Source organism: Dicentrarchus labrax, unplaced genomic scaffold (assembly GCF_905237075.1).
Source record: "Dicentrarchus labrax unplaced genomic scaffold, dlabrax2021, whole genome shotgun sequence".
NCBI lineage: Eukaryota > Metazoa > Chordata > Actinopteri > Moronidae > Dicentrarchus > Dicentrarchus labrax.
In genome coordinates, this window is record NW_026136720.1 from 25,510,901 (window position 1) to 25,531,183 (window position 20,283).

General features: G+C 40.9%; 1 protein-coding gene across 5 annotated transcripts in view; it reads right to left on the reverse strand.

Annotated features, from left to right (window-relative positions):
* Positions 1-20,283, reverse strand: part of akap13 (A-kinase anchoring protein 13) — a 137,239-nt gene that overhangs the window by 108,450 nt on the left and 8,506 nt on the right. For all 5 annotated transcript variants that reach the window (XM_051383118.1, XM_051383117.1, XM_051383116.1 and 2 more), the window contains one exon: positions 7,026-7,069. In XM_051383118.1, the coding sequence (XP_051239078.1) occupies positions 7,026-7,058 (33 nt within the window). In that variant the 5' untranslated portion in view covers positions 7,059-7,069. The remainder of the gene's footprint in view (positions 1-7,025; positions 7,070-20,283) is intronic.

A 20,283-nucleotide genomic window follows, 5' to 3' on the forward strand; every position in this document is an offset into this window, starting at 1 on the left:
AAATTACAGTATTATGGGGAAATTATTTTCTTTATACACAACTGAGAGCTGGGGCTATTGGTGCCCTACTACAGTGGTTCTTCACCTGGCGTCTGGGGACCCTCAGGGGTCCCTGACATTATTTCGGAGAATTGGGGAATGTTTTAATTAGGGATCGAGCACTGAAAGTGCAAGACCCTATTGTTCCTGTTAAAATTATTATTAGGGATCGAGCACTGACCAAGTGCAAGACCCTATTGTTCCTGTTAGAATTATTATTATTATTTGGTGCCTGTTTTACCGCATATTTGACCCCCGCAACATCCTCAAAATGGAATGAAAATTTGCACAAAATTCAAACGTAGCTAAAATATTGATATGACATTGTCCCCGTGCACGGGCGCCGCCAAACGTCTAAGCCACGCCCCCCAGAATCAGCCCCCAAGACACGCAAGGCCCACATGTACGAAAATTGCTACGCATGTGTATCATGATAAAAGAAGCAGAAAAGCCTCTTGGACCCATGCCTCAAAACCCACAGGAAGTCTGCAATTTCAATTTTGTGGTCATTTTGACTTTTTGGGCTTGTATTTGAACAAACTCCTCCTAGGGAATTTATCGGATCTGCTTCAAAAGTGGTCAGTACAGTACGCTGTTCAATTTGTAACTGTACGTTGAAGGGCGTGTCCGTGGCGTGCCGTCAAATTTGGCCATTTTTAAGTCCGTGGTCTTGTATTTGAACAAACAAACTCCTATGGAATTTATCAGATCTGCTTCAAAACTTGACAGTACTCTTGAATAATGTTGCTGATTACAAGTTGTGCTATTTATGACTGTACGTTGAAGAGCGTGTCCGTGGCGTGCCGTCATTTTTGGCATTTCAGGGCTTCTGTTTTAATTAACTCCTCCTACAGGTTCTATTGGATCTACTTCAAAATTGGTCAGTGCAGTCAGTTTTTTTCGTCCAACATTGTGCCCGTGGCGTGGTGTCCCGTGGCATCCAATTTCAAACCTTCGCCATGAAAGAGGGATTCGTCATAACTTCTGCGTACATGATCCGACTGCAACGAAACTTCACATGTCTGATAAGAGTCCCGCCCTGAACACGTCTACATGACAATATTCAGACATAGTGACAGCGCCACCTACTGGCAACAGGAAGCAACCGCTGCGTGGCGATTTTCATGTTGTGGTCCGCGCTTGTTACATCGGCACGTGATGTGGCCGCAGCACACCCCGACGGCATGTGACGCTGCTGCAGCACACCCCGACGCTCGCCGGTTGCGAGATCCCGTTCAACGCTGCTTGCAGCTTTAATTTTTATTATTATTTTATTGACCAGAAGTTAGACTCTGAGAGAATGTATGTAATGACTATTCTGTTCATAGGTTTCACACTCCTCACTGTTAATATACAGTATAAACTCGTATAAACACTAATAAATTATCAGATGGGGATCCCTGAGACTACATCTTGTGTATCAATTTGGGGGTCCTTGACACCAAAAATGGTGAGAACCACTTCTCTACCAGGAACAGCTTGAACATATAATATTACAGTGTGACTGATTATTGTGCTGACTAATTTGGGTTTGGTAGGTGCCAGTCTATTACAGTGATGTTACAGTATGTGTAAGATATTACAGGACAGTATAAACATGAAATATAAAAGACTACACTTAAATATATGAACACATAAACACCCAGACATCTACAAATGATTTTAAACATTTCATAAATGGTAAAAATATACAATTGTGTGTGTCTGTTCTTGTAAATTAAATGTGAAAAATGAACAGTAACATTTTAATGAATGGTTTACTGCATTCTAGAAGAGTCAGGTTCACAGTCCCCTCTGTGAAACATGACACAACACACACTTCTTGCTGAACATGCAATTAAAAGCCTGTTAACAGCCACACCCACATAAACATAGGCTAACAATAGCACACAGCAATGTTTCAGATCAACTGCAGTTGAAGTGTCTGACAGTGTGACACAGTGATGCACGGACTGGCAAGGGTCACATTTCCTGCTGGGGCACCTACAGATGATAATGAATAAGGAAACAAACATACATTGTTATTCAGCTCAGGTGCTCTGCAGGGAAGGTGATGACACCTTACCAGTGCACATTACCGACATATTTGTTATACAGTATGCTTAAATTATTAGATAAAAAGTAGGACTGAATGTTGAAAACTGGTTCTGAAGTGGAGCCCTTTCCAAAATTATAGGAACATTTGTTTGATTTGTCCCCGTCCAGTCAAAAATCTGTTCTCTTATTATTCTTACAGTGGGATGTTTGACCTTCACTGTGCATAACAGTGTCTGTGCAGTGAGAGTGCAGAGTTTAACACTAGAAGGAGGTTTTCACATTCCTCTGCTGAAAGTGCAAAGTTTCTCTGTGCTCATTCAAAATCAGATTTTAAGAGGTGGGGCCTACCAGCATGATTTTTGACATCACAAATAGTTTGTCTATCAAGCCTGTTCCAGTATGCAACTTCTACAGTGTGATGTCAAAACTTTAAGCCCCCAGTGCACATGCACTGAGAATTTACTTTAGAGTGAAGTTGACATAAAACACAATTTGCATACTTTTAGTTTCTGGAATTTTTAATGAGGTAGAAGGAGTAGATGCGTTTGTGAAATTTTTAACACACTTTTTGATACAGCTTACTGCTTCCTTATGGCAAAGTTTGGACCTAATGTCCTTCCTGCTACATCACCATTAATGTGAGTCAGTTCAGTCATGTATTCTGTTATAAAATATATAATTTATCATTTATATCCACATTACTGCCACAAATCTTGATTCAGAACAGGTTTGATTTTTTGCGTTTTTTTCACACCAGTCAGAGATAGAGGTGGGTGATATATATTGTTTGCGATAATATCGTCATTGTTGTTTTGACGATGTGCAAATTTCTATTATCGAGTATTTAAATTACTTCGCCAAAAATACTGAAACGCACGCGGAAACTCCTTGCATCCACTTAATACACGGTGCAGCAATGCTCTCTACAGCATGGCAGGATTCAGTCACACGACTATCACTAGCATCCTCCTTGCAACAGTTTAGCAGCGCGTTGTGATGGTAGAGAGAAAATGCAAGCACCTCCAGTCCCTGAAGCTACCGGTACTTCAGATGATTTACTGCCGAGACGTGGGTCTACCTCTCTGGCATGGAAATGGTTTGGTTTCGAAAAGACTTTTTTAGCGCAGCGCTCAGAGCTCTTCAAGTTGAAATCTGCTGAACTTTTAACACCGTTGGGCGCTCAGAAAATGAGTTTTTGAGCGCTCTCAGCGCTAAAAACGCATTTGGTGGACACAAGCCCTAATTCAGACAATTCTAATCACATTTCAAAAGGATATCGACTGATTATCGTTATCGCCAAAATCCCCAAAAATAACGAGATATTATTTTTTTCCCATATCGCCCACCCCTAGTCAGAGAAAAGCCCACAGACAGCACGGAGATTGCCAACAGACAGACAGAGAGACTAAACAGCTCAACCTCTTGCAGGGCCAAAGGCAAGATGCAGCCCAGAGTCTGCTCCTTGCAGCAAGGAAGGAAGAAAGAAAAAAAGGAAGATGGAGTGTGAGACAGCAACAACAACGAGTGGACAACTACTGTTCTTGACACCTTGGAATCAACTTTTTCTTTTTCCACAAAACACAGTATTGTGAGTATCGCAACAATCCAATCCAACTTTATTTGTTAAGCACTTTAAAAACAACCAAAAGTGCTGTACAGGAGAATAAGAAGTTTTTTTTTATCATATGTATGTATATATATATACATACATATGATAAAAAAAAAACTTCCCTCTCCCTCTTGGGGTGGTATCTGTGTCATCCTCAAGCTCGGGTCCTCTACCAGAGGCCTGGGAGTTTAAGGGTTCTGCGCAGTATCTTAGCTGTTCCTAGGACTGCGCTCTTCTGGACTGAGGCTTCTGATGTTGTTTCAGGGATCTGTATGCATTTATATGCATTTTATTTGTAAGCGCTTTTCTGAACACTTTACATAAAATCATAAAAGCAGCGAAAACAGCATCAAATAGTAAAAACACTGAAAACACATCGGACTAAGCTAAACATTAAAAGCAATTTTAAAAAGGTGAGTTTTTGTCAATGATTTGAACGCTGTAAGGTCAGTGCAATCACGGATTTGTTTGGGGAGAGAGTTCCAGAGGGAGGGGGCAGCAACGGAGAAGGCTCTGTCGCCCCAGATTCGGTGCTTGGTCCTGGGTGGTGGAGACAGGAGGTTTTCGTCAGATGAGCGGAGGCTACGGGATGAGTTGTGGCGGTGGAGCAGGTCAGTAAGGTAGGAAGGGGCCTGGTTATGGAGGGCTCTGTGTGTGAGGAGGAGGATTTTGAATTGAAATCGTTGTGGGACCAGGAGCCAGTGGAGGTCCTGGAGGACAGGGGTGATGTGGTCACGGGTGCTGGTGTGGGTGAGCAGACGAGCAGCAGAGTTCTGGATGTACTTGAGTTTATTTAAGGTTTTGGATGCTGTTGCAGTAGTCGATTCTGGAGGTGATGAAGGCATGGATGAGGGTTTCTGCGGAGAAAGAGTGATGGGCGGAGTCGGGCGATGTTTTTGAAATGCCTTGACCTTCCACATCGGCTCCAGCTGTTCTTTCAACCCTTGGTACTTTTCAACCTTTTCGTGTTCCTTCTTTCTGATGTTGGCATCTGCTGGTATGGCCACATCTATCACCACCGCTTTCTTCTGCTCCTTGTCTACCACCACTATGTCTGGTTGGTTGGCCAGGACCTGTTTGTCAGTCTGGAAGCTGAAGTCCCACAGCACCTTGGCCCTGTTTTGTGGTGCGGTCCATTGGGATTTGGGTACTTCTATTCCATACTGGGTACAGATGTTCCTGTACACTATTCCAGCCACTTGGTTGTGTCTCTCCATGTACGCTGACCCGGCTAGCATCTTACACCCTGCTACTATGTGCTGGACTGTCTCAGGAGCATCTTTGCATAGTCTGCACCTTGGGTCAGATCTACTCTTGTAGATCTTGGCCTCTATGGCTCTTGTACCTAGGGCCTGTTCTTGTGCTGCCATGATCAGTGCCTCTGTGCTGTCTCTGAGTCCAGCCTTTTCCAGCCATTGGTAGGTCTTCTCGATATCAGCCACTTCTTCAATTTGGCGGTGGTACGTGCCATGTAGGGGCTTGTCCCTCCAGGTTGTTTGCTCCTCTTCCTCTGCACTCTTATCGGGTTTCTGTTGCCTGAGACATTCACTTAGCAGGATCATCCTTTGTGGCCATTTTCTGATTTTTGATGTTTCATCCTGGATAGTGGCCTTAATGCTCACTAGTCCTCTGCCTCCCTATTTCCGCTTAGCATATTTCTCTTCGATGGACTTTGCCATGTGAATGTGTGTGAAAGGGTGAATGTAGCATGTAGTGTAAAAGCACCTTGAGTGGTTGGAAGACTAGAAAGGCGCTATACAAGTACAGGTCCATTTACCATTTACCATGTGTATCATTCTACTGACACCTCAACTGGACAGGATCATTCTGCATGAAGGCTTACTTTGGACAGAATGCAATACCAAATCTTTGCTCATTCTCCTGGTCTTTAGTACAGCACCCTGAATATGTATTTAACAAACTGAAACAATTGTGCTTTTTAAGGTTTTATGTCTGAAATGTGTCTGAGAAGGAAACAAAGTAAAAACATCCCACCAAGAAGCTGTTGTATAATTTCACTGTGACCAAAACATATCTTTTAATGAATAGATCCACATATATGTTGTCTCAGAGTACGCAAATACACACACACAAACCCAGAGACAGAGACAAGACAAGAGTGAGAGATTACACTCGTTGATAGAAAACAGTCTTGTACTGTTTCATATCTGAAGTCCTGCACTGCTAGGAAAACTACAGATATTGTTGTTGAGGTACTTTACTGGTACATATCTGTATCAGATATGAAACACAAAGCTGACTACAGTAAGATGTCAGTCAGGAACCAAATTTAACACCTAACAAGAGCCAAATGCAGGTAAATTTGGGGTTTAACAGAAAAATAAATTGGGTTCACCAGCCACATGGCAGTTTATATGACTGTTTTTTATGTGTTCCACTGTCCACCGTACCTATCATGACTTCAGCAAATCAAATCAAAGCTGCTTAATATTGTTTGGCACTTTTTACACAATGTCTTTCTATGTTCTTGTCATTAGAAACATCTGCATTACATGATCAATACAAAATGCATTTCAGAATAAATTTGAGACTATTAAAAAAATAAGTTTAATTAATAGTTTTATTTAGTTGTTTACTTTTCAAAATGGAGAGAAACTGAATTGTGTAACAATAGTCCTCCAATGTATTGTTCTGTACAGTTTAATTTAGCATCTCTACACTGTCGTTAAAACAGAGATTCATAGTCCTCCCTTTGAATTGAACAAATCAACTGCACACCATTCCATAAATGCTGTTTTCAATTCTTGACAGGGTCTTTTACTTCCAGTTACTTGCCAGTGTTTGGTTTTTTTCTTAGTATTCAAATACACACAGAGAAATTATGCAGACATGCATTATTGGGCACATCATAAATAGAAGTGAAGATACAGTGTCCAGATGTCAAAACCAGATGTCCTGGTTTGCCTGGGACTGTCCCGAGACCCAACAAATATCTGTAGAACACTAGAATGTCCTGGTTTTCAACACTCAATAACAAATTGTGCCAGTTTTCATCAAGATTAAAATAATTATTATTTAGGCTTGACAAACATTTATCATGTTCTGTCCCACTCATTATTACCTAACCCAATATAAAACATAAACATTGCAACACGTGTCTGAATTCAACACTGATGTGTCTGTATGAGAATCAATCAATTGTTATCAAGGCTATGTGTCATAGGAACGCATCATCACAGGCACCTGGCTCTGTCCATAAGAAGAATTGATATGGTAAAGGCATGCTTATCCACAGAAACCATAGTAAAAATCCAGTTGCAGTATTTGACTGGGAAATTAAAGTTAATGATGATGCTGTGTCAAAATGATAGATACTTACATAGAGTGGAGCTTGTTGGGGATTTAGTTTCATGGTGCTGGACTCTAGAAGAAAAGACACAGGGTGACAGAGATGTGAGCATTCATTTTGCACATAAAGAGGACAATTCCTAAAAAAACAAAACAAAAACACCAGACTCCTTGCATCTGCAGCAACAACATTTGACATAAAAACAGGCTTTCCCAACCCTCCAGCCAGTTTAATACTGACACTCCTCTTTCCACAGAAACCATAACATGGGCCCTGTAATACAGGTTAGATGAACTTGATGCAGGCTATTTAGCTGTCAAACAATATCTTCTTTTTTTTACTGGTGTCAGTGTAGCCAAACCTTATTTGGTGTGTGCGTCTACAGTAAGTAGTCTCCTTGTAATAACATTGTTTACGGGTGAAAACGCTGTTTCCACAACACTTTCACGAAAGTCTCCACTCTCAAACATACAGGAAAATGGTTCCAATCACTTCTTCATCATCCTCTTTTCAGTTGGCAGACTGATCTGCTGATCACACCCAACATCTGGTCAGACAGCTGGTTACCCTACTGAGTACTGATCCTGTATTCTGTCTCCTCATCCTCAATATGTTTCCATGCAGCTGAATTCACCATGGTGAGTGTTCTGGGTAACATCTGTTTTTAGGAGAGGGGGGAGCTTGAAGTACACAGAAAAAAAACTCAACACAGTAGCATAGAAACCAAATCACCAATTAGAATTGTGGCAGCATTATTTGCAGAGCGACGCCAACACACCAACACACAAGTATAAATGCTCACAGCGAAGAAGGTCACTTAGCATCATAGAGACAAGAACTATAAATCAGTCCAAGTACAAACAGGCTTCGGTGAAGGTAAGTAATCAGAAGAAAGTGGGCTTGAAGAGGGGTTGCATGGAGGGACAGTATAAAACAAATAAGGTTTTTTTATATGGAGTGAATAATGCAAAGCTACTCTAGTAGTCTCAGAGCTTAAAATGAGCATATTTGAACCAAGGGGATCACCCCTTTAAAGTAGTGTGTAGGATTTAGTGCCATCTAATGGTTAAGTTGCAGATTACAACTAACTGAACACTGCTCACTGTATTTGACAACATGGAAATGAGATCGGGCTGTAAAGTGTGTCGTAGACACATGGTGGTCTAACACATGGCATCTGTAGATAAAAACTTAGGACACACTGACTCCACTATATGTTTAATTTATCAGCTAATAGTTGTTTGCTCCTATATTTATGTTCTAAATCATATATGTATAACCTTTAAAAGGTCCTACACACTCACACTGGTGTTTCACTTATACTGGCTGATTAGACCTCTGCACTGGTTAAAGCATAGGGAGACACGCAGGGATACACATGATTTTAAAGTCTGTGTAGCAATAAGAACATTAAGGTGTAAGATGGTGCAGTGGTTAACGCTGTCACCTCACAGCAAGAAGGTTTTAAACCTGCTGGCCAGCTGGAGCTTTTCTGTGTGGAGATTCCATGTTTTCCCTGTGCCTGCGTGGATTTCATCTGTCTCTCAGGTGGAGAGAGGTTCAGTACCTACAATTGTATAACAAGTTATACCCACGATTTTCTACTATAATATGTCAAGAAGACTTTTAGTGGAATCTCGAGCATTGTCTACGACAGACATAATTAGCTCTGTCTGCTGCGGCATGGCTGTAACGCATCGTGGCTATGCCTCGTAGAATTTGGGGGTTAATATGTCTGAAAAGAATACCATCACCAATTTTATTTTTGTCTTCCCCTGTTTTTTTCTTTTTATGCCCTACATTAAGTTTATTATTAGCTGTAGCTACTATGATCAGGAACAGTAACAATAGTATTATGACTTAACAACAATTGTGCGGTGACAGTGGTCAGCTCTATGTCTGTTTCAGTCAAACGAGAACATAATCTTTACTTAGAAATTGTCAAGTAGTCCTGGAGTGATCCTTAAGTGATGTGGGGTCAGTTCCAGTCAATAAGTAAGAAGTGAGAACTAAAGAATCTGATTCATTCTGTAGTACAGCTTAAAGATCTGCTGTTCAAAGCTGCAGAGGAGAAATTCTAATCAGGACGGTGCAGTCAGCCACAACTATCATGTACATGAAGTCAGTAGTGAGTATAACTGTCTCACTGTTCAAAACACATTCTAATTACAGGCAGGTCAGAAAGACAGAAAGCCGAGGTCACCACACTCTTCTTCTACATGCACTGATGTGGTTGGCCGATGGGCAGGAAACAGGAACAGAGGAGCCTTAGAAGTCTTCCTCACACACTCGCAGGAGAAAACAAGCCTTCCTTACAACATAGACAGACAGACAGACAGACAGACAGACAGACAGACAGACAGACAGACAGACAGACAGTCTGATTGTGTCTGATAGAGGCAGACAAAGACTTACTCCAAAATACAGGCATTCAGACACATGCCTTGGCATCCATTATGTTCTCTCAGAAACTGAGACTTCTGTTTACTGTGTGAGTGTGTGTATGAACTGTACTGTGGGATGTAAAGCACAAAACCCACACGTAACTGCACACACTATTATTACTTAAAAGTTATATGGTATTTGAAACATTAATATAGCGTATAACTATTATCTATGTAAAGATATAGGGGAGTCATGGTGTCACACACTCTCTGCCTATGTTGCTATCGCAGGGTCACGTTTTAATGCCTATATTCATCATCTGTGATGTGAATTTCTTCAGTCAATGTGTAGTAACTGACACTAAATGTGTGCGTTGAGAGTTGGGTAGTAACAAATATTACAGGTACAATACAAATGTTGTTTAATTAATGAGTATGAGTATTTTTTTTAAACCTTCAGACTATACATTGTGGAATATATTGAGCCAGTAATTTACTTTTTACTTCGTGTCATCTGCATTTCTACCTTCATTACAACTAGTCTGCTCTAAATGTGAGGATTCCCTACTACTGGCATACAACTGATGGCATTCATCAGTTTAGTAGGCGGTTTCGAATACAGCCCTTGCTTCAGGAGGTTCAGTCATAAAAGGACATTAAGTATGAGGCATTAAGATGACTAAAGTTTACCGCATCAGTCTGTCTGGCTATAGAGATAATCCACACCCCCCAGTGGAATGCATGTATGTGTGTGTGTGTGTGTGTGTACATCTGTGTATGTGCCTGCTACTTGGCCCACCCACCCACTCATCCCACAGCAGGGGTTAATTCATCAGATCAATCTGTTTCTAAAGCCCACATCTAGTGACAGCTTCTACCAAATGCCCACTCAGTATACAGAGCAGTCACAGCTCACAGAGGTCCCAACAAATGTTGTGAAATCAATCAATAATGAGTCTTGAAAGCACCAAAAGATGAGAGAGAGATACAGAAGAAAGAAAACTAATGGTTTGATGAAGATGAAAATAATGTGAATGATGTTGTGGGCTACAGACATACACTGCAGCACAAATAGTTTTATCACCTCTGCCTTTATATCCAGAGTTGGCAGTAAAGAGATCCTTCTGAACTTAGTGTTCAAGTCACAGAGGCAAAACATTCCAACATGTCTTTTTATAAATCAGGCTGGTCAAAGCAGGCAAGCTGGTCTAAATATAGGAAGGAGGGTATCAAACAAGAACAATCAGATGCTGACCCAGGAGAGGGGAGCTGGAAACTTCTCTTTAACTTAATTTCTGTCATATATATATATATATATATATATATATATATATATATAAAATGTTACAGTGTTGGATGTTGACATTAAAAGTCCAGTGTATGTGAATTTAGTTGCATCTAGTGGTGAAGTTGTTTCAGATCACTACTCCATTGCTTCACCCTCCCCTTCCAAGTGTGAGAATAGGAATTACAGGTGCAGCTAAATGCACAAAAAACGTAAACGTCCCTATCTAGAGCTAGTCTTAAGTCTGTCCCTTTTGGGATACTGTAGAAACATGGCAGTTCAACATGGAAGGCTCATTCTAAGGTTAAAAAAAAACCCCACAATGATTCCTATATTATATACGCTATATTATGGGGCGCTGTGGCTCAGAGGCAGAGCGGGTTGTTCCTTGATCGGAAGGTTGTGGGTTCGTTCCCCGGCTCCTGGTGCCACATGTCGAAGTATCCTTGAGCAAGATACTGAACCCCAAATTGCTCCCGATGCTGTGCATCGCTGTGTCAATGTGTATGAATTAGTTTCTGTTTGATGGACTATGCCATCATCTGTGTGAATGTGTGTGACAGGGTGAATGTGGCATGTAGTGTAAAAGCGTTTTGAGTGGTCGGAAGACTAGAAAGGCGCTATACAAGTACAAGTCCATTTACCATATTCAGGTAATGAAAGCGTAGTTATAAATATTATATTCCACCTTTAAACAAGGCTAAAATGTCAGATAATGAGGAAAATGTCCTGTGAGCAAAAAGCTCAGAATTCAGACAGCTCTGAATGCAATTTCCAACCTCTCTTTTCATACTCTTTAGTATCAAAGCAATTCTGTCAGTGCCATTAAAGTCAAAGTTGGGTACCAAGTCTTACCTGGGATGTTCCTTAAAAACATTAACAGTGTAGTTTTTTTGACTTAGTCCCACATACACCGTCTTACTTCCCCAAATACTCACTAGAACACCAAATCTAGATGAATCCACCACTGAAAATAATCCCCAACATATTAACAATTTCCCGCTATTTTAAAGGTTTCATAAAACTACAGTGACCAGCTGTTTAAGGAAATTACTTAACCTTTTTTGTAAATTAAATTATATATTGTGAGGTGTGAAGATTTATATCTTATTAACCAAGTCTGGCTAAGATTTATATCATGGTATAATGTGATTTTCTTCTTGTGTACTTCTTCTTTTTCTTCTCCCCTTCACTGTGTGCTGATGGGCTCTACCGGATAGCACAGTATAGTCAAAGGTTTACCACAGAACAACCTATACCTGTGTACTTTTTATATTGTTTATACTGTATTTAGAAAATATAGAAAATGTGTTATTAGTAGTTTTTATTTAAAGTTCCAGTGTGTAACATTTAGAAGGATATAATGTCACAAATGAAATAATGTGCATAGGTATGTTTTTATTAGTGTATAACCACCTCAATAAAGGAATCGTTATGTTTTTGTTACCTTAGAGAGAGCCTTTTATATCTATAATAGATATAGATACGGGTCACCTTCCATGGAGGCCACCATATTGAACCACCATGTACCTACCATCTACAGTAGCACAGAAGGGGCAAACCAAAAACTGCCTCTAGATGCGCTTTATGTGCATTTTGGGGCCACTGTAGTTGGGCTGCAATCTAAAACCTTTAACCTAACTTCAGTGACATTCATTCTAAAGTATCTCCATCGACACACAGGGTTTCCTGCAGCACTTTGCAACTAAGGCGGCCGCCTTAGCAACACACGCCTGCCGCCTTAACTACGTAGTCAAAAAAAAAAAAAAAAAAAGGCAGAGTGTATATGTGTATATGAGCGATATCCGCCGTCTTACTCTATCCTGTTTTCTCCCTTTCATTCTAAACCGTGACCAATGCCAGTCTCCCTTCTCCGCAGAACACATTCAAAAAATAATGAAACACGTGCCATGAATCGGAAATTAGTTTTTATAATCTTTAAATATGTGATATGCCTCTGAATCGTGTGATGCGTCAAAACAGTGGCATCTGGTGGTTGTCATCGGGCTATCAATCATCCTTCGCCAAACATTCTACAACATTCTTTATCCAGGTAAAAAGAAAACATTTTTGGATGAAGACGTTCATCTGGCATTTGGATAGCCTGTCGCATCAAGGTAAGATAATTATTCTAAATTATCTAAATTCTATAAATACTTCAATAACCTGTAAACAGTTTGCTCGAAGTATCTGAAATTATTATGATAGGCGTAATGTTTTCTTATCAAGGCTAGTTGCGTTTACACGGGGTTGTCTTATAGCTATACGTTTGATGATTGCACATGATTTTCTCTCGCATTGTACACAGCCAAATGGACAGAAAAACGCAACCAAAAATTGTGGGCTTCTTCGTACAACGAAGCAGGCCTACCTCACCATCGCCCCCCCGCCCCCCCGTCTGATGGCAACCAATACCAAAATAGGTCATTAGCACTGTGTCAACTGTTCCATCATAAAAGGCATGACCCCAGAACCAACTTAAACCAACTAAACTTTGCCCCATTGCAGGATGCTGCTGGAATCATTACCACACAAGGACACTACAGGCCAGACCACCTTAACTCTGTATGTGTGTGTGTGTGTGTGTGTGTGTGTGTGTGTGTGTGTGTGTGTGTGTGCGCCAGTGTAACTCCTATTATCTGCATGTTGAAGCTAAACAGACTCCAGGGCAGTCAGTGTGTCATGATAACAGGCAGGCCACTTCAGAAGGCAGTGTCCATTGCCTGTGCTGAGAGACAGCAGCTTGAGATTAGAGACATGACCTGAGGAGTTGGAGCATTAGAGAGGAGACCGTTCACACGAGTTGGAATTTACCATCAGCTGATATCAACCATTCACTCATTCTCAGGAGTTCTGCCTTGGAAAGTTGAATGCAAACACAAGAACAGGACAACGCATAACATTTAATTTACAGTTAGTACAAAAGAGTTCTTGCTGACATCAGCAGCTCAGCTTTACAACTTTACACTTTGACTTACACTTCTATATATGCATTCTCATTCACTGAAGTATGGCAACATCTGTATGCATAAGGAGCCAAAAGTAGGTATTATTGACCCAAACAATCAATATCCACAGCACTGACTAGCTGCCAATAAAAAAAACAGTTTTTTTGGGCAACCTCAGAAGAGAAGAGAGAAGATGTCTCACTCTGTTGGAGTGTTGTCAGAACTACAACAAAACGGCATAACAGTGTTACAGAGTGATGCTTCTTCTACCTTATAAACCATTGCTGGTAGGGTACAGAATGCTGAGAGCAAACAAACCCAACACAGCCACGTTTCTCTTTCTACTGTCATCAAGTTACACAGGAAATCAACAGTATGAACAACAGCTAAAATGAGCTGCAGCCAACATTTGTCTGCACCGGTGAAAGTGGTTCTAGCGACGGCTTTGTAATACTAACAAAATGACAACTGCATAGTCTTTGTGTGTCCACAAAGATTAATTCATCAGGCCATCAGAGTTTTTAACACCAAGTTTTTAGAACTAGTTTTGTTTGTAATGGTTTGTAAGATACCGTACAGAACAGAGACTCTGAGTCAGACATACACACACAAACGGACAATACACAAATTAATACACAAAGGCTGCTAAGCCACAGTTGTGCACAGAAAAATGCAGGCGGCGGCAGGCAGGCGGCAGGCAGGCAGGCAGGCAGACAGGCAGGCAGGCAGGCAGGCAGGCAGGCAGGCAGGCAGGCAGGCAGGCAGGCAGGCACACACACACACACACACACACACACACACACACACACACACACACACACACACACACACACACACACACACACACACACACACACACACACACACACACACACACACACACACACACACGGTTGTGGTGAGAGGAGCAGAGAGGGGGCTATGTTTCCACAACTTGTTGTAATTATGTGTTATACAACTGAATGCTGACTCTGGCTGTTCTTTTACAGGAGAGTACAGCGAGAGGCTGGAGACTAACTCAGCTGGCCAGAAGTTATGTCTGGTATGGAAGGAATGAGATGGAGAAGGGGAAGGAGACAGACAGAGAAAGGGAGAAAGATACAGCATGGAAGGAAAGAGCAGAGGGAGAAGCAGGGAGACAGAAAGGCGCAGCAGCTGCTAGTCCAAACAAACCTCCTGCTTTCAGCTGTGGTGCACAGCAGCCGTTCTACTCTGCTGCACACAGAGCTGCAGTGTCACTCACTTCCACTGGCTGCACACATGAAGTGGCAGCAGGCTCGGACCTTATCACAACAAGCCACTACCAGCACGGTCACAGGGCTGATTACAGGAAAGACTTCAGCCTGCACTGAAACTGCATATAGTAGTGACTCCTAAAACATTCACTGTCAAAGACGATAGATAGATAGCTAGATAGATAGATAGATAGATAATTCCTTTATTTATCCCCTAAGGAGAAATTCATTTTGACACAGGAGCAATAGGACAAAGCAGCGCAAAAACTGAAAACAAAGAATATCACAGTAAAAATATTGCTAATATTATTAATATTAGAAGATATAAAAACTATAAATTGAAGTATACACACTATTTGTTGTTAAAGTAGGACATGGAGTCCAAAATATGAGCAGAAAATTAAACTTGACTAAAACTAAACTAAAACTACTAAATTACTTAAGATGAAATGAAATATAAATAGTGCAAAAGGTTTGTGCGTTGTAGGTAGGAATTCTAAACCAGTCTTTATCTGCTGGGGTTGGAGGAACAGGGAGCTGTGGCGTTGTGGAGTCTGATGGCAGATGGTACAAATGAGCCTCCAAACCGCTTTGAGACTTGGGGCTGGGTCAGTCTTTAGCTGTACATACATTTTCTGTATCCATGTTGTTTTTATTGTTTTTTTTGTTGTTCCTTGTAAAAGAGGAAGTACATTTCTTCACTAACAGTAGCATCAAAAGACCAGAGGCAAGAATAAAATACATATATATAGAAAGTAACATTGTACTGATGGCAAAAAAAGCAGTGACATACAGTATTGTGATCCAGCTTTGTAATAAAAGTTTAGTAAAAAAAAAAACATGCAGCACCTGCCAGGCTATGTGTGCATAGCAGCAGCCATCTTGACCGTAAATACTTGGATTTTGTTGGCAGAGAATGACTTCAGACAATATTCTGGCAAGAACAAAGCACAGCTCGGTGCTTGGGTCCTAAATAGTTATTACAAAGGGTCCTCACACCAAGGTCGGAGTCAGGGGCCATTAAACCCTGGCACCCTTGGTGCTTGGGCCCCCCAGTCTTAACTAGTGGTGAGACGATATACGTATGTATGTGGGTGTCTCTGGTGGTGTATGTGTGTGTATCAGAGGCAAAGGCAGACAATGGAAAGCAGTGGCCAGTGGCAAGGCAAGAAAACGTGGTCCTTTGTTCTTTGTTCTGTGCAGACGCTTATCTCTTCTGACACGGCTGCAGAACATAGCAGGGAGACAGCATGTGGAGTCCATGGGTGGAGTTCAGGTAGAGGTGTAATAAATGGAGGATTGTAGGAGTCTATGTGAGGCCATACACCAGAAAGCACAAAAAAAATGTTTTCTGGAAAGATTCTGGAAAGCACAGTTTATCAGCAACATGTGATGCAAGACATATGTCAATAGATCTTTACTGATTGTGAGCAGGACCATTTATGCAGTTCATGGTAGCGTCTTTAAAATCGTACTTTAATATGGTGATTTAACACTCAAGAGGCATGCTAACAAGCCTGATTACTAAATAATTATTCATCAATAACAAGAATTTAGCCTGCTGCCATCTGGCAAGCGATAAAGTATATGCTGCCATATCCCCAGACTACAGAGGAGCTTCTTTCCTCAGGTTGTACAGACTCCTCAATTCATCCTCCACACTCCACCATAAATAATTGTTTTGTATGTAGCATAAATGGTAAATGGTAAAGGGACCTGTGCTAGTATAGCACCTTTCTAGTCTTCCGACCACTCAAAACGCTTTTACACTACTTGGCACATTCACCCTTTCACACACATTCACTCAGTGATGGCAAAGCCCATCAAACAGAAACTAACTCATTCATACACATTCACACACCGATGCATGGCATCGGGAGCAATTCGGGGTTCAGTATCTTGCTCAAAGATACTTCGACATGTGGCAGAGAGCCGGGGATCGAACCAACAACCTTCCGATTAGGGGACAACTCGCTCTGCCTCTGCGTCACAGCCGCACAGCTGTGGTGTAGAATAATAAATGAACATGAACCTTCTATTGGACATGTATAAGAAAGAAAATCAGTCCAAACGCTTCTCTCTGAATATCTTTCTGTAACGGTCTCAGCCATTGTCAACCTTTATTATTTCAGGACTGTCAGAATAGGTTTGTTGGCAGACAAAGGAGACATAATCTCTCTCTCTGTCCTTCTCACTGGAGCCCCACATCAGTTTTAAGAACAGACCGGTGACACAGGGGTGTAACTTATCACATTGCTAAGTGCTGGACTGCATTATACCAAGACATTATGAATATAATTCCTTTCACTTGTGATATTCTTGCTATGACGAGCCAAAATGTCTGCTGTGAATGAGGTCTCTTAATGGGACTCCCTAAAAAGCATGTTGTGTGCCTGATGTGCCTTCTCGTTGCCTCACTTTTTGGATAAGATAACAAAACCATAACCAACCAAGTTCTTCATTAACCTAATCCTTGCCTTAACCCAAAAATAAAAAAGAGACCTCATGCCTAACAGCATACACTTTAGATTTTTACTCCTTGTACTCCTGGCACGGCTCCAACTGTGGTCTACAACTAACGTTAGACTACCCAGCAGATATATCTTTTGCATTAATAGATGCCCAATCGGGTTTACAAAGCAGACTATCAATTTCCATGTACATAGGTGTGACACCAAATATACAAATGATAGGAAAACATGAATAGCATATTCTGTATGCCTTCCAGTCTTTGTTGGCTAACTTGTTAAAGGTAAAGTATGCAATTGAGATCAATACAAATAATAGGAGAAAACAATTGCTGGATAAATTCTTTCATTCAGTTGATCTACAGATAAATAACCACTAATTATTTTGATAATCAATTAATAATTTTTAAAGCCAAACATTTGCTGGTTCCAACCTCTCAAATTTCAGAATTTCCTGTTTTCCTGTTTTATATGATTGTCAGTGGAATATCTCTATTGCTTTTTTGGACTGTTGGTTCAGCAAATAAGCAAAAATGTGATGGGAATTTTTCATTTACATTTAAAACACTAACAGAAACACAAAAGTTAAGCTCTGGTTTGCTGTTGTAGGAACAGTTTCCAATGTAGGATGATTTCTGTGTGATCACTTACAAGCTCAACCAGAGTTTTCACCAACTTAAAGACTGCACCCAAGATTTGTTTCCTATTTGAGTGTACTGTTTCTTTCAGCTCTGAGGTGTGGTACACAATGTGTGTTTGCCTTTTACATGTTCAGTTGCCAGGAAATAGGGTGTGTATTTTCAGGGATTATTGTAATAAAAGCGTGGGAGCCACTGCTCCAGACAGTCATGCTCACATGTGACCTCCAACGTCAGGCTTTAGCTGCCACTCAATCACAATCGCCTTTATTCTGACAGAAAGAGTGTTTATAGTAGATACATTGATATGCCAGGCATTTACTGTTGCAAACATAATTACACACACAGGCACACACACTAAATTCCACAGGGATGTGATTAGTGGCATCCATGTAGTAGATCTCCCAGCAGTCCTGTGAGGCCAAGTAATTATCACTGTGATTAAAGATAGCTGCTGACGGGGCAACCTCTTCTGCTTAACAAAGATTTCTCAGATAGAAAACTTCCAAAAGCACTAACTTGGTGAGTCATCATGAGAAAAGATCTTTTGTTGAAGTATTTACATACCATGTTAACGTCATGGAGCACAAGTGGAAGTGTTGGCCTCTTTCAAACTAACTCCTTATTCTCAACAAAATGTATTAATATGCAATAGGAAATACACCCTCCCCTACATGCACAAGGCAGTCACTTTTCCAGCTGTTGGGAAACAACACACACTCAGGGGATTTACTTTGGTAAAGCTGCAGTCTTTATTCACTATTTAATCAGGGGCAGCTGTATGTAATGTAAATGGGTGAATGTGACATGTAGTGTAAAGCACTTTGAGTAGTTGGAAAATTATGAAAATAAGCTATATAAGTGCAGCCCATTTAGCATTCACTCACAAACTGGTCCCCCCCAGTCAGCCTGATAAGTGTGAAATCTAACACACATCACATGTGAAGGAAAACACACTCTGTACTGGCAGTTTCCTCATTGCTGACAAGTAATTTAGGGCTACATCCACACTACTACACTTTTGCTATATTTGCACCTCTACACTACTCCAGTGTTTTAGGGCTCGAAAATGGAGACGCTTGGAAACGCTACTGGCCCTGGTTACAGTTGGTTGCATTTTAATTTGGACCGGCAGAAACGGAGAAATGGACGGACAACTCGAAAAGCATAGGGGACATTATGCTTTTCGAGTTGTCCATCCATCCCGTCCCATTCTTTTAAACTAGCTATTGCTAGCGTGGAGGCCTTTAAAAAAAAAAAAAAAAAAAACCTGCCCTTAAGATGTGAAGACGTGAGATGTCATCTTTTCCTCTCAATTACATAAATCATTAGACTGTGAGTGAAAAATGATTACCGACTTAATCGAAGCAAAAGGACAACACTGGACTTGCTTTCCTCATCATTCTCATTCTCAGAGGGAAAAGAGGACATGGTAAATGGCTTTTACATTTACATTCGCCCTTTGGTGATGCACAGCATCGGGAGCAATTTGGGGTTCAGTATCCTGCTCAAGGGTACTTCGACATGTGGCAGGAGGAGCTGGGGATCAAACCAACAACCTTCCGATTAGTGGACAACCCGCTCTGCCACTGAGTCACAGCCACCCCAATGTGCAACAAGTAGAGCCTTTAATAATAAATTGATTGAGATAATCATGAATAATCAATTCATCTTTTTGACTGATTGATTAATCCTATATATACTGACAATGTAGAAAATGGGGGATCAACAGTGTTACAGCAATAATATCTGTTGCAATACTAATTTTACCTTTTTTTTATCCTTTACAATGAGCAGACTGTGAACATTACTTAATACTTAGTTTGTAGGTTGAAGAACTTTTTGTTGTGACAAAAATGGGAATGGCTCCTGCTTGTTGGAGATCAAGCTGAATGGAAATGGGAGCAGCAATAATTTACTTGTATTTACTTGATTCATGATGCTAATATGAAGCTCCTGAGCTCTTGCATGTCAAAGTGTCTATGAGCCCCACTGAACCCCAAATAGCTCGTAATGCTGCATCATCGGCGGGTGAATGGATGAATGTGGCATGTAGTGTAAGAGCGCTGTGAGTGGTCAGAAGACTAGAAAGGTGCCATACAAATACAGTCAATTTACCATTTACTTTTAGAGAAGGTGCATGCCAGCTACATCAGGATCTCCAGTGTAGCTAAGAAGCCTCATAGGTCCAACAGTTTTAGTCTTCTGGTATTTGGGAGCTTTGAACAATTTGGACCTAATTAGAAGTGTTCTTTCAAACCAAAAGATCTTAAGATATGAGTGGAAAGTAATGTACTTGGAACTACATTTCTAACAGTTTTTGACTCAAA